The sequence below is a fragment of the Microchirus variegatus genome (assembly GCF_963457635.1).
Source record: "Microchirus variegatus genome assembly, chromosome: 6".
Taxonomy (NCBI): domain Eukaryota; kingdom Metazoa; phylum Chordata; class Actinopteri; order Pleuronectiformes; family Soleidae; genus Microchirus; species Microchirus variegatus.
Window position 1 is genome coordinate 12,161,476 of NC_139807.1, and position 19,324 is coordinate 12,180,799.

The window sequence follows — 19,324 nt, forward strand, 5'->3', positions numbered from 1 at the left end:
GAACCACACATTCTAACATTCAACAAAATAAATATAGTAAATAATGACGTTTTCAAATGTTATGATACCATCAATTCAACCATCTTTCAACATCACAGTAGCTTACTGCGAATCTATTTCAATTCTGACTTTATAAAAAGCTTTCTATATATAAACAAGCTTTAAAAATGTATATATATATATATCTATATAAAACAAAAACAAGGTTTAAATCAAAGAGTGAAGTCAATGCCCATTCAGCACCATGGACAGCAACACTTAAACCCCACTGCAAATACTACACAGTTTGCTGTCAAAACAAAGGCAAATTAAATGTATGACTTACCAAAGTTGACATTTGAGAACAGTGGCCCAAAAGTTGTTTTTCTATCTGTGGGGTATCAATTCCAGCTCCTTCCACGCTGACCAAACTTTGACTGGTCGGCTGATGATATTTCATGTCACTCTTTCTGGAGTCAGTCGTCCTGCACACCTCGTAATTGTACACGTGTTGGAGAGTCCCTGTACCACCCAAAGTGTCAGAGTAACGTGGTGGATAATATGGAATCACTGGGAGATTGGAGTGATACAGGACACGAGACTGTCTCCATCTGTAGATTTTCACTGAGATAATAACCACTAAACACGTGATGAAGAGGAAGGAAACTACAGCCAGAGCCAACACTAAGTAAAAAGTCAGGTTGTCATTGTACTCCTTGTCCTGTTTAAAGTCAGTGAACTCCGACAGCACTTCAGAGAAGCTGTCCGCCACCGCCACGTTAACAATGACTGTAGCTGAACGAGAGGGCTGTCCGTTGTCCTCCACTATAACAGTCAGTTTTTGGTTCACAGGATCTTTATCAGTCACTTGGCGGATAGTTCTTATTTCTCCATTCTGTAAGCCCACTTCAAACAGCGCCCTGTCTGTGGCTTTCTGGAGTTTATAGGAGAGCCAGGCATTCTGTCCAGAGTCCACATCAACAGCCACCACTTTAGAGACCAGATAGCCCACATCTGCTGAACGAGGCACCATCTCACCCACCACAGAGCCACCAGTCTGGACTGGGTACAGAACCTGAGGGGGGTTGTCGTTCTGGTCCTGGATCAGTATTTTCACAGTCACGTTACTACTGAGTGGAGGAGAACCTCCATCCTGAGCTTTGACGACGAAAACTAGATCTTTCATTTGCTCATAATCAAACGAACGCACTGCATGTATCACTCCATTTTCTGCATTCAAAGAAACATAATTAGTAACTAGAGAACCACCGATATTACCATCCTCCAGAATATAAGAAATGCGAGCGTTTTGGTTTTCATCAGGATCTTTAGCCACGAGCTTCAGAACAGAAACACCAGGAGAATTATTCTCTGCAATAAACGCATTGTAAACACCTTGTGAAAACACAGGAGCATTATCGTTCACATCAGAGACCTTTAAATGAAAGGTTCTTTTCGTTGACAGAGGAGGAATTCCTGCATCTGTTGCAACAACAGTGATGTTATAGTCTGAGACACTTTCACGATCTAATACAGTGTCTGTTACTAACGTGTAGTAATTTCTTACATTAGATTTGATCTTAAAAGGTGCGTTTTGTTCTATTCTACATGTTACTTGTCCATTATCACCTGAATCTAGATCTTTTACATTTATGATGCCAATAGTTGTACCAGGAGGAGAATCCTCTGACACAGGACTAGTGAATGACATGACACTTATAGTCGGGGCGTTGTCATTCACATCACTTACTTCTATAATCACTTTACTCGCATCTGTCAAACCACCTTGATCTTTTGCATCGACTCTCAATTCGTACTTTTTGTCCTTTTCATAATCAATCAAAGCTGTTGATGATATTACGCCAGTTTTTTCATCGACTGTAAATAAATTACCAAACCCACTCCTAGAATTCGAGAAATGATATGTTATTAGACTGTTTGGGCCAAAATCAGCGTCACTAGCATTAAGAGTTGTCACGTACGTACCTTTGGGTGAATTCTCCATGACTGTAGCTTTGTAAACAGACTGATTAAATACAGGTGCATTATCATTGGCATCTAGAACAGTAACATCTATATTTACTGTGCCAGATCTCTGTGGAGTTCCTCCATCTACTGCTATGAGCTTAAGAGTCAGATGAGGATTTGTCTCTCTGTCTAATTGTTTCTGAAGCACCATCTCTGCGTATTTCTTTCCATCATCATTAGAACTTTGTTTTAAAACGAAATTATCATTATCGGTTAAAAAATATTCACTGAGTCCATTAACGCCTACATCTGGGTCCTCTGCATTCGTTAGAGAAAAACGAGACCCAACATTTGCGGATTCACTGATTTCAAAATTAATGCTATTGCTGTCAAATGTGGGCGAATGATCATTAATGTCTGTTACTTCAATTGTAATTTGATGCAGCTCCATCGGGTTTTCTAAAATCACCTCAAAGCTGAAACTACACGGTGTTACGTCTCCACAAAGCTGCTCTCGGTCTATTCTCTCATTCACCACTAAAATCCCTTTGTCCGTCTTCAGCTCGGTGTACTGGATGTTTTCTCCGGTTATGATACGGGCCCGACCAGAACGAAGCCTTTTCGTATCCAAACCAAGATCCTGTGCCACATTACCGATGAGGGAGCCTTTCTTCATCTCCTCTGGGATTGAATATCGAATGTGTCCGCTGACCATACAACTGAAATAAATAACGAGGACCAGAAGCTGCAAATGTCCGCAGCCAAAGCGCCATTTTACGCACCGTATTCCAAACTCCATTGTAGAAGAAAACACTAAATATTCCTGGCGTGGTCTGAGTTATCCAAGCAAAGATACGAACTGTGGAAAAAAAGATATCCACAGAAAAGTAGCAGTGACTTCACTGTACAGATGGCGGTTAGAGCGACTACTCCACTCCAATGTCAGCCTACATAATGTACTGTCTCCGCTTCTCTCATGAACGACAAGGTAAAGGGAGGGGACTTTGAGTCGATGATTTAAATTGTGTTGGATTGACCAACAGCGTCCCTTACTGTCTAAAATCAGTAACACAGTCTTTACTTGTGGAGAATTGTATTCAATTTGAGAGGTTTTTTTTGTTGTGTGTTTTTTTTTTTAAGTAATAAAATACAATAAAACACATTATTTCACACGGCCTATCTCTGCAGTGCAGGCAGTTATTTCCAAAATATACTGCACTGCCATTAAAAAGTTAAATACAGTACATTGGCTGGGAGGGATGCATATATATATCTCAAAACCACAATAATAATATCATGGATCGAGAAAGCTGAAACAAATACAATAGGATAGTAGTGATTGGAGAATTGAGGGGTTTCATTTTCATTATCTTAAAAAAATATTCTTCTGTGCAACATCAAATCAAAAACACAATTAAAAATCCCACATTAACCAAGAATGAAGAGTTTAAATTTTCCTACATTACAGACAATCTTATCTAGCAATGCAAAGTAAAACGCTGTCCGTGGTGCTGAAAATGAGGCTTTGACGTGCAGCTATTGCCAAAAAAACAAGTAAAAAATGAAAAAATAAACACGGCACAGATCACATCAAATAACTAACCTCCAGAGGAGAGTCAGGTTCATCAAGGATGTTCTTTTCACTCTGTATCCGCTGCATCGTCCCTGTAGAACTGGGGTCCATTATCAGCACGTTCTGACTACCAGCTCTGCCGAACTTACAGTCACTCTTTCTGGAGTCGGTCGTCCTGCACACCTCGTAATTGTACACGTGTTGGAGAGTCCCTGTTCCCCCCAAAGTGTCAGAGTAACGTGGTGGATAATATGGAATCACAGGGAGATTGGAGTGATACAGGACACGAGACTGTCTCCATCTGTAGATTTTCACTGAGATAATAACCACTAAACACGTGATGAAGAGGAAGGAAACTACAGCCAGAGCCAACACTAAGTAAAAAGTCAGGTTGTCATTGTACTCCTTGTCCTGTTTAAAGTCAGTGAACTCCGACAGCACTTCAGAGAAGCTGTCCGCCACCGCCACGTTAACAATGACTGTAGCTGAACGAGAGGGCTGTCCGTTGTCCTCCACTATAACAGTCAGTTTTTGATTGACAGGATCTTTATCAGTCACTTGGCGGATAGTTCTTATTTCTCCATTCTGTAAGCCCACTTCAAACAGCGCCCTGTCTGTGGCTTTCAGGAGTTTATAGGAGAGCCAGGCATTCTGTCCAGAGTCCACATCAACAGCCACCACTTTAGAGACCAGATAGCCCACATCTGCTGAACGAGGCACCATCTCACCCACCACAGAGCCACCAGTCTGGACTGGGTACAGAACCTGAGGGGGGTTGTCGTTCTGGTCCTGGATCAGTATTTTCACAGTCACGTTACTACTGAGTGGAGGAGAACCTCCATCCTGAGCTTTGACGACGAAAACCAGATCTTTCATTTGCTCATAATCAAACGAACGCACTGCATGTATGACTCCATTTTCTGCATTCACAGAAACATAATTAGAAACTAGAGAACCACCGATATTACCATCCTCCAGAATATAAGAAATGCGAGCGTTTTGGTTTTCATCAGGATCTTTAGCCACGAGCTTCAGAACAGAAACACCAGGAGAATTATTCTCTGCAATAAACGCATTGTAAACACCTTGTGAAAACACAGGAGCATTATCGTTCACATCAGAGACCTTTAAATGAAATGTTCTTTTTGTTGACAGAGGAGGAATTCCTGCATCTGTCGCAACAACAGTGATGTTATAGTCTGAGACACTTTCACGATCTAATACAGTGTCTGTTACTAACGTGTAGTAATTTCTTACATTAGACTTGATCTTAAAAGGTGCGTTTCCTTCTATTCTACAAGTAACTTGTCCATTATCACCCGAATCGATGTCTTTTACGTTTATGATGCCAATAGTTGTACCAGGAGGAGAATCCTCTGACACAGTACTAGTGAATGACATTACACTTATAGTCGGGGCGTTGTCATTCACATCAACTACTTCAATTATAACTTTACCCTCATCGCTCAAACCCCCACGATCTTTTGCATCCATTCTCAATTCGTACTTTTTGTCTTTTTCATAATCAATCAAATCCGTCAGTGAAATTATTCCAGTTGTTTCATTTATTGCAAATAAATTACCAAAAACACTCCCGAGGTCTGAAAAATGATACGTTATTAGACTGTTTGAGCCAAAATCAGCGTCAGTAGCATTAACAGTTGTCACGTATGTACCTTTAGATGAGTTTTCCATGACAGTAGCTTTGTAAACAGACTGATTAAATACAGGTGCATTATCATTGATATCGAGAACAGTCACATCTATATTTACTGTGCCAGATCTCTGCGGAGTTCCTCCATCTACTGCTATGAGCTTGAGAGTCAGATGAGGATTTGTCTCCCTGTCTAATTGTTTCTGAAGCACCATCGCCGCGTATTTCTTTCCCTCTGCATTAGAACTTTGTTTTAATACGAAATTATAATTATCGGTTAACAAATATTCCCTCAGTCCATTAACACCTACATCTGGGTCTTCTGCACTCGTCAGTGAAAAACGAGAGCCGACATTTGCCGATTCACTGATTTCAAAACTGATGCTATTTCTTTTAAATGTGGGCGAATGATCATTAATGTCTGTTACTTCAATTGTAATCTGATGCAGCTCCATCGGGTTTTCTAAAATCACCTCAAAGCTGAAACTACACGGTGTTACGTCTCCACAAAGCTGCTCTCGGTCTATTCTCTCGTTCACCACTAAAATCCCTTTGTCTGTCTTCAGCTCGGTGTACTGGATGTTTTCTGTTATGATACGGGCCCGACCAGAACGAAGCCTTTTCGTATCCAAACCAAGATCCTGTGCAACATTACCGATGAGGGAGCCTTTCTTCATCTCCTCTGGGATTGAATATCGGATGTGTCCGCTGACCATAAAACTGAAATAAAAAACGAGGAACAGAAGCTGAAAATGTCCGCAGCCAAAGCGCCATTTTACGCACCGTATTCCAAACTCCATTGTAGGAAACACACGAAATATGAACCGAATGGTCGAAATAATCCAAGCAGAGAAGCAAGTTGTGGAAAAACAAGATATCCACAGAAAAGCAGGGACTTCACTGTATAGATGTCGATGAGAGCAATAATTCGCCTCGAATGTCAGCCTACATAATGTACTGTGTCCTCGCTTCTCTCATATGGCAAAAGAGAAAGGGAGGAGACTCTATGAAGACGATGTAACATTGGATTGTGTTGACCAACAGCGTCCCTTACTGTCTAAAATCAGTAACACAGCGGTTACTTTTTGGAGAGCTGAATTGAATTTGAAAGCAAACTAAAGAAACAAAATAATCAAATGAAACAAAATTGAAAAACATTCACACGGCCTATCTCCTCTGTGCACGCAGTTATTTCCAACATATGCAAATCTGCCAGTAGAAAGATGACTGCAGCACACTGACTGTAACATAAATGTATACATCACAAAACCACAGCAATATCATCGTTTGGTAAGGACTGAAACTAACACACTCGGATATTTGTGATTTTAGAATTAAGGGTTTCATTGTAATTGTCAGAAAAAAAGGTATTCGGTATCACATCAAATCACAAACACAAGTACAAATCACACAACAAGCAACAATGGAGGTTTAAATGTAACTTCAGAGGGAAAAATGGAAGAAATCTGAGCAAACGACGCAAACTGAAACGCTGTCCGTGGTGCTGAAAATGAGGCAATAGCGTGCAGCAATTTGCAATAAAAACAAGTCAAATCAAAACAAAATCAAGATAACGAGTCGTGAGCGCATCACGCAACTAACCTCTAGAGGAGAGTCTGGTTCATCCAGGATGTTCTTTTCACTCTGTATCCGCTGCATCGTCCCTGTAGAACTGGGGTCCATTATCAGCACGTTCTGACTACCAGCTCTGCCGAACTTACAGTCACTCTTTCTGGAGTCAGTCGTCCTGCACACCTCGTAATTGTACACGTGTTGGAGAGTCCCTGTTCCCCCCAAAGTGTCCGAGTAACGTGGTGGATAATATGGAATCACAGGGAGATTGGAGTGATAAAGGACGCGAGACTGTCTCCATCTGTAGATTTTCACTGAGATAATAACCACTAAACACGTGATGAAGAGGAAGGAAACTACAGCCAGAGCCAACACTAAGTAAAAAGTCAGGTTGTCATTGTACTCCTTGTCCTGTTTAAAGTCAGTGAACTCCGACAGCACTTCAGAGAAGCTGTCCGCCACCGCCACGTTAACAATGACTGTAGCTGAACGAGAGGGCTGTCCGTTGTCCTCCACTATAACAGTCAGTTTTTGGTTCACAGAATCTTTATCAGTCACTTGGCGGATAGTTCTTATTTCTCCATTCTGTAAGCCCACTTCAAACAGCGCCCTGTCTGTGGCTTTCTGGAGTTTATAGGAGAGCCAGGCATTCTGTCCAGAGTCCACATCAACAGCCACCACTTTAGAGACCAGATAGCCCACATCTGCTGAACGAGGCACCATCTCACCCACCACAGAGCCACCAGTCTGGACTGGGTACAGAACCTGAGGGGGGTTGTCGTTCTGGTCCTGGATCAGTATTTTCACAGTCACATTGCGACTGAGTGGAGGAGATCCTCCATCCTGAGCTTTGACACGGAAGTGGAAATCTTTGATCTGCTCGTAGTCAAAAGAGCGCACTGCATGAATGACTCCACTTTCTGCATTTACAGAAACATAATTCGAAATTAGAGAACTACCGATATTACCATCCTCCAGAATATAAGAAATGCGAGCGTTTTGGTTTTCATCAGGATCTTTAGCCACGAGCTTCAGAACAGAAACGCCAGGAGAATTATTCTCTGCAATAAACGCATTGTAAACACCTTGTGAAAACACAGGAGCATTATCGTTCACATCAGAGACCTTTAAATGAAAGGTTCTTTTTGTTGACAGAAGAGGAATTCCTGCATCTGTCGCAACAACAGTGATGTTATAGTCTGAGACACTTTCACGATCTAATACAGTGTCTGTTACTAACGTGTAGTAATTTCTTACATTAGACTTGATCTTAAAAGGTGCGTTTCCTTCTATTCTACATGTTACTTGTCCATTATCACCTGAATCGAGATCTTTTACATTTATGATACCTATAGTTGTACCAGGAGGAGAATCCTCTGACACAGGACTAGTGAATGACATGACACTTATAGTCGGGGCGTTGTCATTCACATCACTTACTTCTATTATCACTTTACTCGCATCAGTCAAACCGCCTTGATCTTTTGCATCGATTCTAAATTCGTACTTTTTGTCTTTTTCATAATCAATCGAACCTGTTGTTGAAATTATGCCAGTTTTTTCGCTGACAATGAAAATCAAATTACCAAAGCCACTCCTTGAATCCGAAAAATGATACGTTATTAGACTGTTGGACCCAGAATCAGCGTCAGTTGCATTTACAGTCGTCACGTACGTACCTTTAGGTGAATTTTCCATGACTGTAGCTTTGTAAACAGACTGATTAAATACAGGTGCATTATCATTGATATCTAGAACAGTAACATCTATATTTACTGTGCCAGATCTCTGCGGAGTTCCTCCATCTACGGCTATGAGCTTTAGCGTCAGGTGAGGATTTGTCTCTCTGTCTAATTGTTTCTGAAGCACCATCTCTGCGTATTTCCTTCCGTCATCAGTAGAACTTTGCTTTAATACGAAATGATCGTTCTCAGAAAAAAAGTATTCTCTGAGTCCATTAAAACCTACATCTGGGTCATCTGCTCTCATCAGTGAAAAACGGGAGCCAACATTTGCCGATTCACTGATTTCGAAAGTAATGCTATTGCTGTCAAATGTGGGCGAATGATCATTAATGTCTGTTACTTCAATTGTAATCTGATGCAGCTCCATCGGGTTTTCTAAAATCACCTCAAAGCTGAAACTACACGGTGTTACGTCTCCACAAAGCTGCTCTCGGTCTATTCTCTCATTCACCACTAAAATCCCTTTGTCTGTCTTCAGCTCGGTGTACTGGATGTTTTCTCCGGTTATGATACGGGCCCGACCAGAACGAAGCCTTTTCGTATCCAAACCAAGATCCTGTGCAACATTACCGATGAGGGAGCCTTTCTTCATCTCCTCTGGGATTGAATATCGGATGTGTCCGCTGACCATACAACTGAAATAAAAAACGAGGATCAGAAGCTGCAAATGTCCGCAGCCAAAGCGCCATTTTACCCACCGTATTCCAAACTCCATTGTAGAAAAAAAACGAAATATGAACCGAATGGTCGAAATAATCCAAGCAGAGAAGCAAATTGTGGAAAAACAACGTATCCACAGAAAAGCAGTGACTTCACTCTATAGATGTCGATGAGAGCGATACTTCGCCTCTAAAGTCAGCCTACATAATGTACTGTGTCCCCGCTTCTCTCATATGGCAAAAGAGAAAGGGAGGAGACTCTATGTTGAAGACGTAAAATTGGATTGTGTTGACCAACAGCGTCCCTTACTGTCTAAACTCAGTAACACAGTGGTTACTTTCGGAGAGCTGTATTTAATTTGAAAGCAAACAAAAGTAATAACATTATCAAATGAAACAAAATAGAACAAATGTCACACGGCCAATCTGTGCTGTGCACGCAATTATTTCCAAAATATGCAAAACTGCCAGTAGAAAGATAACTGCAGCAAACAGACTGTAACATAAATGTATATGTCACAAAACCACAGCAACAATATCATCGTTCGGTAAAGACTGAAACAAACACACTCAGATATTTGTGACTTGAGAATTGAGGGGTTTCATTGTGATTGTCAGAAAACAATATTTGGTGTCACATCAAATCACAAACATAAGTACAAATCCCACATCAAGCAACAATGGAGATTTACATGTAAATTCAGATGGGAAAGAAAGAAAAAGACATCTGAGCAAACGAAGCAAACTGAAACGCTGTCCGTGGTGCTGAAAATTATGCAATGGGGTGCAGCAATTTGCAATACACACAAGTCAAATCAAAAGATAATCAAGACAACGAGTCGAGAGCACATCACTCAACTAACCTCTAGAGGAGAGTCTGGTTCATCCAGGATGCTCTTTTCACTCTGTATCCGCTGCATCGTCCCTGTAGAACTGGGGTCCATTATCAGCACGTTCTGACTACCAGCTCTGCCGAACCTACAGTCACTCTTTCTGGAGTCAGTCGTCCTGCACACCTCGTAATTGTACACGTGTTGGAGAGTCCCTGTTCCCCCCAAAGTGTCCGAGTAACGTGGTGGATAATATGGAATCACAGGGAGATTGGAGTGATACAGGACACGAGACTGTCTCCATCTGTAGATTTTCACTGAGATAATAACCACTAAACACGTGATGAAGAGGAAGGAAACTACAGCCAGAGCCAACACTAAGTAAAAAGTCAGGTTGTCATTGTACTCCTTGTCCTGTTTAAAGTCAGTGAACTCCGACAGCACTTCAGAGAAGCTGTCCGCCACCGCCACGTTAACAATGACTGTAGCTGAACGAGAGGGCTGTCCGTTGTCCTCCACTATAACAGTCAGTTTCTGGTTCACAGGATCTTTATCAGTCACTTGGCGGATAGTTCTTATTTCTCCATTCTGTAAGCCCACTTCAAACAGCGCCCTGTCTGTGGCTTTCTGGAGTTTATAGGAGAGCCAGGCATTCTGTCCAGAGTCCACATCAACAGCCACCACTTTAGAGACCAGATAGCCCACATCTGCTGAACGAGGCACCATCTCACCCACCACAGAGCCACCAGTCTGGACTGGGTACAGAACCTGAGGGGGGTTGTCGTTCTGGTCCTGGATCAGTATTTTCACAGTCACGTTACTACTGAGTGGAGGAGAACCTCCATCCTGAGCTTTGACGACGAAAACCAGATCTTTCATTTGCTCATAATCAAACGAACGCACTGCATGTATGACTCCATTTTCTGCATTCACAGAAACATAATTAGAAACTAGAGAACCACCGATATTACCATCCTCCAGAATATAAGAAATGCGAGCGTTTTGGTTTTCATCAGGATCTTTAGCCACGAGCTTCAGAACAGAAACACCAGGAGAATTATTCTCTGCAATAAACGCATTGTAAACACCTTGTGAAAACACAGGATCATTATCGTTCACATCAGAGACCTTTAAATGAAAGGTTCTTTTTGTTGACAGAGGAGGAATTCCTGCATCTGTCGCAACAACAGTGATGTTATAGTCTGAGACACTTTCACGATCTAATACAGTGTCTGTTACTAACGTGTAGTAATTTCTTACATTAGACTTGATCTTAAAAGGTGCGTTTCCTTCTATTCTACATGTTACTTGTCCATTATCACCTGAATCGAGATCTTTTACATTTATGATGCCAATAGTTGTACCAGGAGGAGAATCCTCTGACACAGGACTAGTGAATGACATGACACTTATAGTCGGGGCGTTGTCATTCACATCAACTACTTCTATTATCACTTTACCCTCATCTGTCAAACCCCCGTGATCTTTTGCATCGATTCTAAATTCGTATTTTTTGTCTTTTTCATAATCAATCAAATCCGTCACTGAAATCACTCCAGTTGTTTCATTTATTGCAAACAAATTGCCAAAAACACTACCGAGGTCTGAAAAGTGATATGTTATTAGGCTGTTTGAGCCAAAATCAGCGTCAGTAGCATTAACAGTTGTCACGTGCGTACCTTTGGGTGAGTTTTCCATGACAGTGGCTTTGTAAACAGACTGATTAAAAACAGGTGCATTATCATTGGCATCAAGAACAGTAACATCTATATTTACTGTGCCAGATCTCTGCGGAGTTCCTCCATCTATGGCTATGAGCTGTAGCGTCAGGTGAGGATTTGTCTCTCTGTCTAATTGTTTCTGAAGCACCATCGCTGCGTATTTCTTTCCATCAGCATGAGAACTTTGTTTTAAAACGAAATTATCATTATCGGTTAAAAAATATTCGCCGAGTCCATTAACACCTACATCTGGGTCATCTGCACTCGCAAGTGGAAAACGAGAGCCAACATTTGCAGATTCACTGATTTCAAAACTGATTCTATTTCTTTTAAACGTGGGCGAATGATCATTAATGTCAGTTACTTCAATTGTAATCTGATGCAGCTCCATCGGGTTTTCTAAAATCACCTCAAAGCTGAAACTACACGGTGTTACGTCTCCACAAAGCTGCTCTCGGTCTATTCTCTCATTCACCACTAAAATCCCTTTGTCTGTCTTCAGCTCGGTGTACTGGATGTTTTCTCCTGTTATGATACGGGCCCGACCAGAACGAAGCCTTTTCGTATCCAAACCAAGATCCTGTGCAACATTACCGATGAGGGAGCCTTTCTTCATCTCCTCTGGGATTGAATATCGGATGTGTCCGCTGACCATACAACTGAAATAAAAAACGAGGACCAGAAGCTGAAAATGTCCGCAGCTAAAGCGCCATTTTACGCACCGTATTCCAAACTCCATTGTAGAAAAAACACGAAATATGAACCGAATGGTCGAAATAATCCAAGCAGAGAAGCAAGTTGTGGAAAAACAAGATATCCACAGAAAAGCAGGGACTTCACTGTATAGATGTCGATGAGACAGAGAATTCGCCTCGAATGTCAGCCTATAATGTACTGTGTCCTCGCTTCTCTCATATGGCAGAAGAAAAAGGGAGGGGACTCTATGAGGACGATGTAACATTGGATTGTGTTGACCAACAGCGTCCCTTACTGTCTAAAATAAGTAACACAGTGGTTACTTTTGGAGAGCTGTATTCAATTTGAAAGCAAAAAGAAGTAATAAAATAATCAAATGAAAAAAATAGAACAAATTTCACACGGCCCATCTCTGCTTTGCACGCAGTTAATGCAGCACATTGACTGTAATATAAATGTATATAACATAAAACCATAGCAATGGTATCATCGTTCGGTAAATACTGCAATAGGTATACTCGGATATTTGTGATTTGAGAATTGAGGGGTTTCATGGTGATTGTCAGAAAAAATATTCGGTGTCACATCAGATCACAAACACGAGTACAAATCCCACATCCAGTAACAATAAAGGTTTAAATGTAACTTCAGGAAAAAAAGACAAACAATCTGAGCAAACGATGCAAACTAAAACGCTGTCCGTGGTGCTGAAAATGAGGCAACAACGTGCAGCAATTTGCAAAAAACAAGTCAAATACAAACAAAATCAAGAAAAAGAGTCAAGAGCACATCACGCAACTAACCTCTAGAGGAGAATCTGGTTCATCCAGGATGCTCTTTTCACTCTGTATCCGCTGCATCGTCCCTGTAGAACTGGGGTCCATTATCAGCACGTTCTGACTACCAGCTCTGCCGAACTTACAGTCACTCTTTCTGGAGTCAGTCGTCCTGCACACCTCGTAATTGTACACGTGTTGGAGAGTCCCTGTTCCCCCCAAAGTGTCTGAGTAACGTGGTGGATAATATGGAATCACAGGGAGATTGGAGTGATACAGGACGCGAGACTGTCTCCATCTGTAGATTTTCACTGAGATAATAACCACTAAACACGTGATGAAGAGGAAGGAAACTACAGCCAGAGCCAACACTAAGTAAAAAGTCAGGTTGTCATTGTACTCCTTGTCCTGTTTAAAGTCAGTGAACTCCGACAGCACTTCAGAGAAGCTGTCCGCCACCGCCACGTTAACAATGACTGTAGCTGAACGAGAGGGCTGTCCGTTGTCCTCCACTATAACAGTCAGTTTCTGATTGACAGGATCTTTATCAGTCACTTGGCGGATAGTTCTTATTTCTCCATTCTGTAAGCCCACTTCAAACAGCGCCCTGTCTGTGGCTTTCTGGAGTTTATAGGAGAGCCAGGCATTCTGTCCAGAGTCCACATCAACAGCCACCACTTTAGAGACCAGATAGCCCACATCTGCTGAACGAGGCACCATCTCACCCACCACAGAGCCACCAGTCTGGACTGGGTACAGAACCTGAGGGGGGTTGTCGTTCTGGTCCTGGATCAATATTTTCACAGTCACATTACTACTGAGTGGAGGAGAACCTCCATCCTGAGCTTTGACGCGGAAGTGGAAATCTTTGATCTGCTCGTAGTCAAAAGAGCGCACTGCATGTATGACTCCATTTTCTGCATTCACAGAAACATAATTAGAAACTAGAGAACCACCGATATTACCATCCTCCAGAATATAAGAAATGCGAGCGTTTTGGTTTTCATCAGGATCTTTAGCCACGAGCTTCAGAACAGAAACACCAGGAGAATTATTCTCTGCAATAAACGCATTGTAAACACTTTGTGAAAACACAGGAGCATTATCGTTCACATCAGAGACCTTTAAATTAAAGGTTCTTTTTGTTGACAGAGGAGGAATTCCTGCATCTGTCGCAACAACAGTGATGTTATAGTCTGAGACACTTTCACGATCTAATACAGTGTCTGTTACTAACGTGTAGTAATTTCTTACATTAGACTTGATCTTAAAAGGTGCGTTTCCTTCGATTCTACACGTTACTTCTCCATTATCACCTGAATCGAGATCTTTCACATTTATGATGCCAATAGTTGTACCAGGAGGAGAATCCTCTGACACAGGACTCGTGAATGACATGACACTTATAGTCGGGGCGTTGTCATTCACATCACTTACTTCTATTATCACTTTACCCTCATCTCTTAAACCTCCGTGATCTTTTGCATCGATTCTCAATTCGTACTTTTTTTCTTTTTCATAATCAATCAAATCTGTCAGTGAAATTACTCCAGTTGTCTCATCTATTGCAAACAAATTACCAAAATCATTACCGAGATCGGAGAAATGATATGTTATTAGACTGTTTGAGCCTAAATCAGCGTCAGTTGCATTAACAGTTGTCACGTACGTACCTTTAGGTGAATTTTCCATGACAGTAGCTTTGTAAACAGACTGATTAAAAACAGGTGCATTATCATTGGCATCAAGAACAGTAACATCTATATTTACTGTACCAGATCTCTGTGGAGTTCCTCCATCTACTGCTATGAGCTTTAGAGTCAGATGAGGATTTGTCTCTCTGTCTAGTTGTTTCTGAAGCACCATCGCTGCGTATTTCTTTCCATCTGCATTAGAACTTTGTTTTAAAACAAAATGATCATTATCAGATAAAAAATATTCCCTCAGTCCATTAACACCTACATCTGGGTCATCTGCACTCGTCAGTGAAAAACGAGAGCCAACATTAGCAATTTCACTGATTTCAAAACTGATGCTATTTCTTTTAAATGTGGGCGAATGATCATTAATGTCTGTTACTTCAATTGTAATCTGATGCAGCTCCATCGGGTTTTCTAAAATCACCTCAAAGCTGAAACTACACGGTGTTACCTCTCCACAAAGCTGCTCTCGGTCTATTCTCTCGTTCACCACTAAAATCCCTTTGTCTGTCTTCAGCTCGGTGTACTGGATGTTTTCTCCGGTTATGATACGGGCCCGACCAGAACGAAGCCTTTTCGTATCCAAACCAAGATCCTGTGCCACATTACCGATGAGGGAGCCTTTCTTCATCTCCTCTGGGATTGAATATCGGATGTGTCCGCTGACCATACAACTGAAATAAAAAACGAGGACCAGAAGCTGCAAATGTCCGCAGCCAAAGCGCCATTTTACGCGCCGTATTCCAAACTCCATTGTAGAAGCAACCACGAAATATCCACTGAATGGTCGGAATAATCGAAGAAAGGATACATATGATGGGGAAAAAGAAGTATTAAACTATATCCACAGACAGGTAGCAGTGACTTCACTGTGTAGGTGTCGGTTAGAGCAACTATTCCCCTCCAATGTCAGTCTACATAATGAACCGTCTCCGCTTCTCTCATGCACGACAGCGTAAAGGGAGGGGACTTTGAATCGATGATATGAATTGTGTTGGATTGACCAACAGCGTCCCTTACTGTCTAAAAGCAGTAACACAGTGGTTACTTGGAGAGAGCTGCAGGCAATTTGAGAGTTATTTTTTTGGTTGTATTTTTTGTTTTTTAAGTTAAAATAATAATAAAATGAAACAAAATATCACACATTATTTCACACGGCCTATCTCTGTTGTGGATGCAGTTATTTCAAAAGTACACTGACGTGCCAATAATAAGATAATTGCAGTACATTGACTCGAACATATATCACAAAACCAAAGCAATACTATGATGGTTCGAGAAAGGCTGACATAAACTAGGAAAGTGGTGATTTGACAAACGAGGGGTTTCATTGGGATTCTCAGAAATATTATTATGCGTCACATCAAATCAAAAACAGAAATACAAATCCAACATCAAGTAGCAATGGATATTGAAATATAACGATAGAAAAACCAACATACATGAATCTCAGCAAGCGATGCAAACTAAAACGCTGTCCTTGGTGCTGAAAATGAGACCAAGCCGCGAAGCAATTTACAATCAAAAAAAGCAAAAATAAAAACAAAATGACGGTACAGATCACACCACTCAACTAACCTCTAGAGGAGAGTCTGGTTCATCCAGGATGTTCTTTTCACTCTGTATCCGCTGCATCGTCCCTGTAGAACTGGGGTCCATTATCAGCACGTTCTGACTACCAGCTCTGCCGAACTTACAGTCACTCTTTCTGGAGTCAGTCGTCCTGCACACCTCGTAATTGTACACGTGTTGGAGAGTCCCTGTTCCCCCCAAAGTGTCTGAGTAACGTGGTGGATAATATGGAATCACAGGGAGATTGGAGTGATACAGGACGCGAGACTGTCTCCATCTGTAGATTTTCACTGAGATAATAACCACTAAACACGTGATGAAGAGGAAGGAAACTACAGCCAGAGCCAACACTAAGTAAAAAGTCAGGTTGTCATTGTACTCCTTGTCCTGTTTAAAGTCAGTGAACTCCGACAGAACTTCAGAGAAGCTGTCCGCCACCGCCACGTTAACAATGACTGTAGCTGAACGAGAGGGCTGTCCGTTGTCCTCCACTATAACAGTCAGTTTTTGGTTCACTGGATCTTTATCAGTCACTTGGCGGATAGTTCTTATTTCTCCATTCTGTAAGCCCACTTCAAACAGCGCCCTGTCTGTGGCTTTCTGGAGTTTATAGGAGAGCCAGGCATTCTGTCCAGAGTCCACATCAACAGCCACCACTTTAGAGACCAGATAGCCCACATCTGCTGAACGAGGCACCATCTCACCCACTACAGAGCCACCAGTCTGGACTGGGTACAGAACCTGAGGGGGGTTGTCGTTCTGGTCCTGGATCAGTATTTTCACAGTCACATTACTATTGAGTGGAGGAGAACCTCCATCCTGAGCTTTGACGATAAAGTTTAGTTCTTTCATTTGCTCATAATCAAACGAACGCACTGCATGTATGACTCCATTTTCTGCATTCACAGAAACATAATTAGAAACTAGAGAACCACCGATATTACCATCCTCCAGAATATAAGAAATGCGAGCGTTTTGGTTTTCATCAGGATCTTTAGCCACGAGCTTCAGAACAGAAACACCAGGAGAATTATTCTCGGCAATAAACGCATTGTAAACACTTTGTGAAAACACAGGATCATTATCGTTCACATCAGAGACCTTTAAATGAAAGGTTCTTTTTGTCGACAGAGGTGGAATTCCTGCATCTGTTGCAACAACAGTGATGTTATAGTCTGAGACACTTTCACGATCTAATACAGTGTCTGTTACTAACGTGTAGTAATTTCTAACATTAGACTTGATCTTAAAAGGTGCGTTTCCTTCTATTCTACATGTTACTTGTCCATTATCACCTGAATCTATGTCTTTTACATTTATGATGCCAATAGTTGTACCAGGAGGAGAATCCTCTGACACAGGACTAGTGAATGACATGACACTTATAGTCGGGGCGTTGTCATTCACATCACTTACTTCAATTATCACTTTACTCGCATCGCTTAAACCCCCGAAATCTTTTGCATCGATTCTCAATTCGTACTTTTTGTCTTTTTCATAATCAATCAAATCCGTCAGTGATATTACTCCAGTTTTTTCATCTATTGCAAACAAATTACCAAAACCACTCCTTGAATCTGAAAAATGATACGTTATTAGACTGTATGACCCAAAGTCAGCGTCAGTAGCATTAACAGTTATCACGTACGTACCTTTAGGTGAATTTTCCATGACAGTAGTTTTGTAAACAGACTGATTAAATACAGGTGCATTATCATTGGCATCGAGAACAGTAACGTCTATATTTACTGTGCCAGATCTCTGCGGAGTTCCTCCATCTACTGCTATGAGCTTTAGCGTCAGATGAGGATTTGTCTCTCTGTCTAATTGTTTCTGAAGCACTATCTCTGCGTATTTCTTTCCATCTGCATTAGAACTTTGTTTTAATACGAAATTATCATTATCGGTTAAAAAATATTCGCCGAGTCCATTAACGCCTACATCTGGGTCATCTGCACTCGCCAGTGAAAAACGAGACCCAATATTTGCGGATTCACTGATTTCAAAAGTGATGCTATTCCGTTCAAACGTGGGCGAATGATCATTAATGTCTGTTACTTCAATAGTAATTTGATGCAGCTCCATCGGGTTTTCTAAAATCACCTCAAAGCTGAAACTACACGGTGTTACGTCTCCACAAAGCTGCTCTCGGTCTATTCTCTCATTCACCACTAAAATCCCTTTGTCTGTCTTCAGCTCGGTGTACTGGATGTTTTCTCCGGTTATGATACGGGCCCGACCAGAACGAAGCCTTTTCGTATCCAAACCAAGATCCTGTGCCACATTACCGATGAGGGAGCCTTTCTTCATCTCCTCTGGGATTGAATATCGGATGTGTCCGCTGACCATACAACTGAAATAAATAACGACGAACAGAAGCTGCAAATGTCCGCAGCCAAAGCGCCATTTTACGCAGCGTCTTCCAAACTCCATTGTAGAAGCAAACACTAAATATTCCTGGAGTGGTCAGAGTTATCCAAGCAAAGATACGAACTGTGGAAAAACAAGATATCCACAGAAAAGTAGCAGTGACTTCACTGTATAGATGGCGGTTAGAGCGACTACTCCGATCCAATGTCAGCCGACATAATGTACTGTGTCTCCGCTTCTCTCATGAACGACAAGGTAAAGGGAGGGGACTTTGAGTCGATGATTTATATTGTGTTGGATTGACCAACAGCGTCCCTTACTGTCTAAAATCAGTAACACAGTCTTTACTTGTGGAGAATTGTATTCAATTTGAGAGGTTTTTTTTGTTTTGTGTTTTTTTTTTAAGTAATAAAATACAATGAAACACATTATTTCACACGGCCTATCTCTGCAGTGCAGGGAGTTATTTCCAAAATATACTGCACTGCCATAAAACAGTTAAATGCAGT

General features: G+C 41.4%; 4 protein-coding genes across 4 annotated transcripts; all 4 read right to left on the reverse strand.

Moving 5' to 3' along the window:
* Nucleotides 1-292: 292 nt before the first annotated feature.
* On the reverse strand, nucleotides 293-2,662 carry LOC310928815 (protocadherin gamma-A9-like; the record flags this gene model as incomplete). Its single annotated transcript, XM_083891466.1, has 1 exon — nucleotides 293-2,662. The coding sequence occupies one exon, from the start codon at nucleotides 2,660-2,662 to the stop codon at nucleotides 293-295; it is 2,370 nt and encodes a 789-aa protein (XP_083747592.1).
* Nucleotides 2,663-3,532: 870 nt separating this feature from the next.
* Nucleotides 3,533-9,122, reverse strand: LOC310928450 (protocadherin beta-11-like; the record flags this gene model as incomplete). The annotated part of the gene is made up of 2 exons (XM_083890994.1): nucleotides 3,533-4,956; nucleotides 6,818-9,122. The coding sequence occupies 2 exons, from the start codon at nucleotides 9,120-9,122 to the stop codon at nucleotides 3,533-3,535; spliced, it is 3,729 nt and encodes a 1,242-aa protein (XP_083747120.1).
* Nucleotides 9,123-10,004: 882 nt separating this feature from the next.
* On the reverse strand, nucleotides 10,005-12,356 carry LOC310928471 (protocadherin gamma-A10-like; the record flags this gene model as incomplete). Its single annotated transcript, XM_083891019.1, has 1 exon — nucleotides 10,005-12,356. The coding sequence occupies one exon, from the start codon at nucleotides 12,354-12,356 to the stop codon at nucleotides 10,005-10,007; it is 2,352 nt and encodes a 783-aa protein (XP_083747145.1).
* An 820-nt stretch (nucleotides 12,357-13,176) lies between these two features.
* Nucleotides 13,177-18,794, reverse strand: LOC310928816 (protocadherin gamma-A10-like; the record flags this gene model as incomplete). The annotated part of the gene is made up of 2 exons (XM_083891467.1): nucleotides 13,177-14,612; nucleotides 16,493-18,794. 2 exons carry the CDS (start codon nucleotides 18,792-18,794, stop codon nucleotides 13,177-13,179), a joined length of 3,738 nt encoding a protein of 1,245 aa, XP_083747593.1.
* Nucleotides 18,795-19,324: the final 530 nt, after the last annotated feature.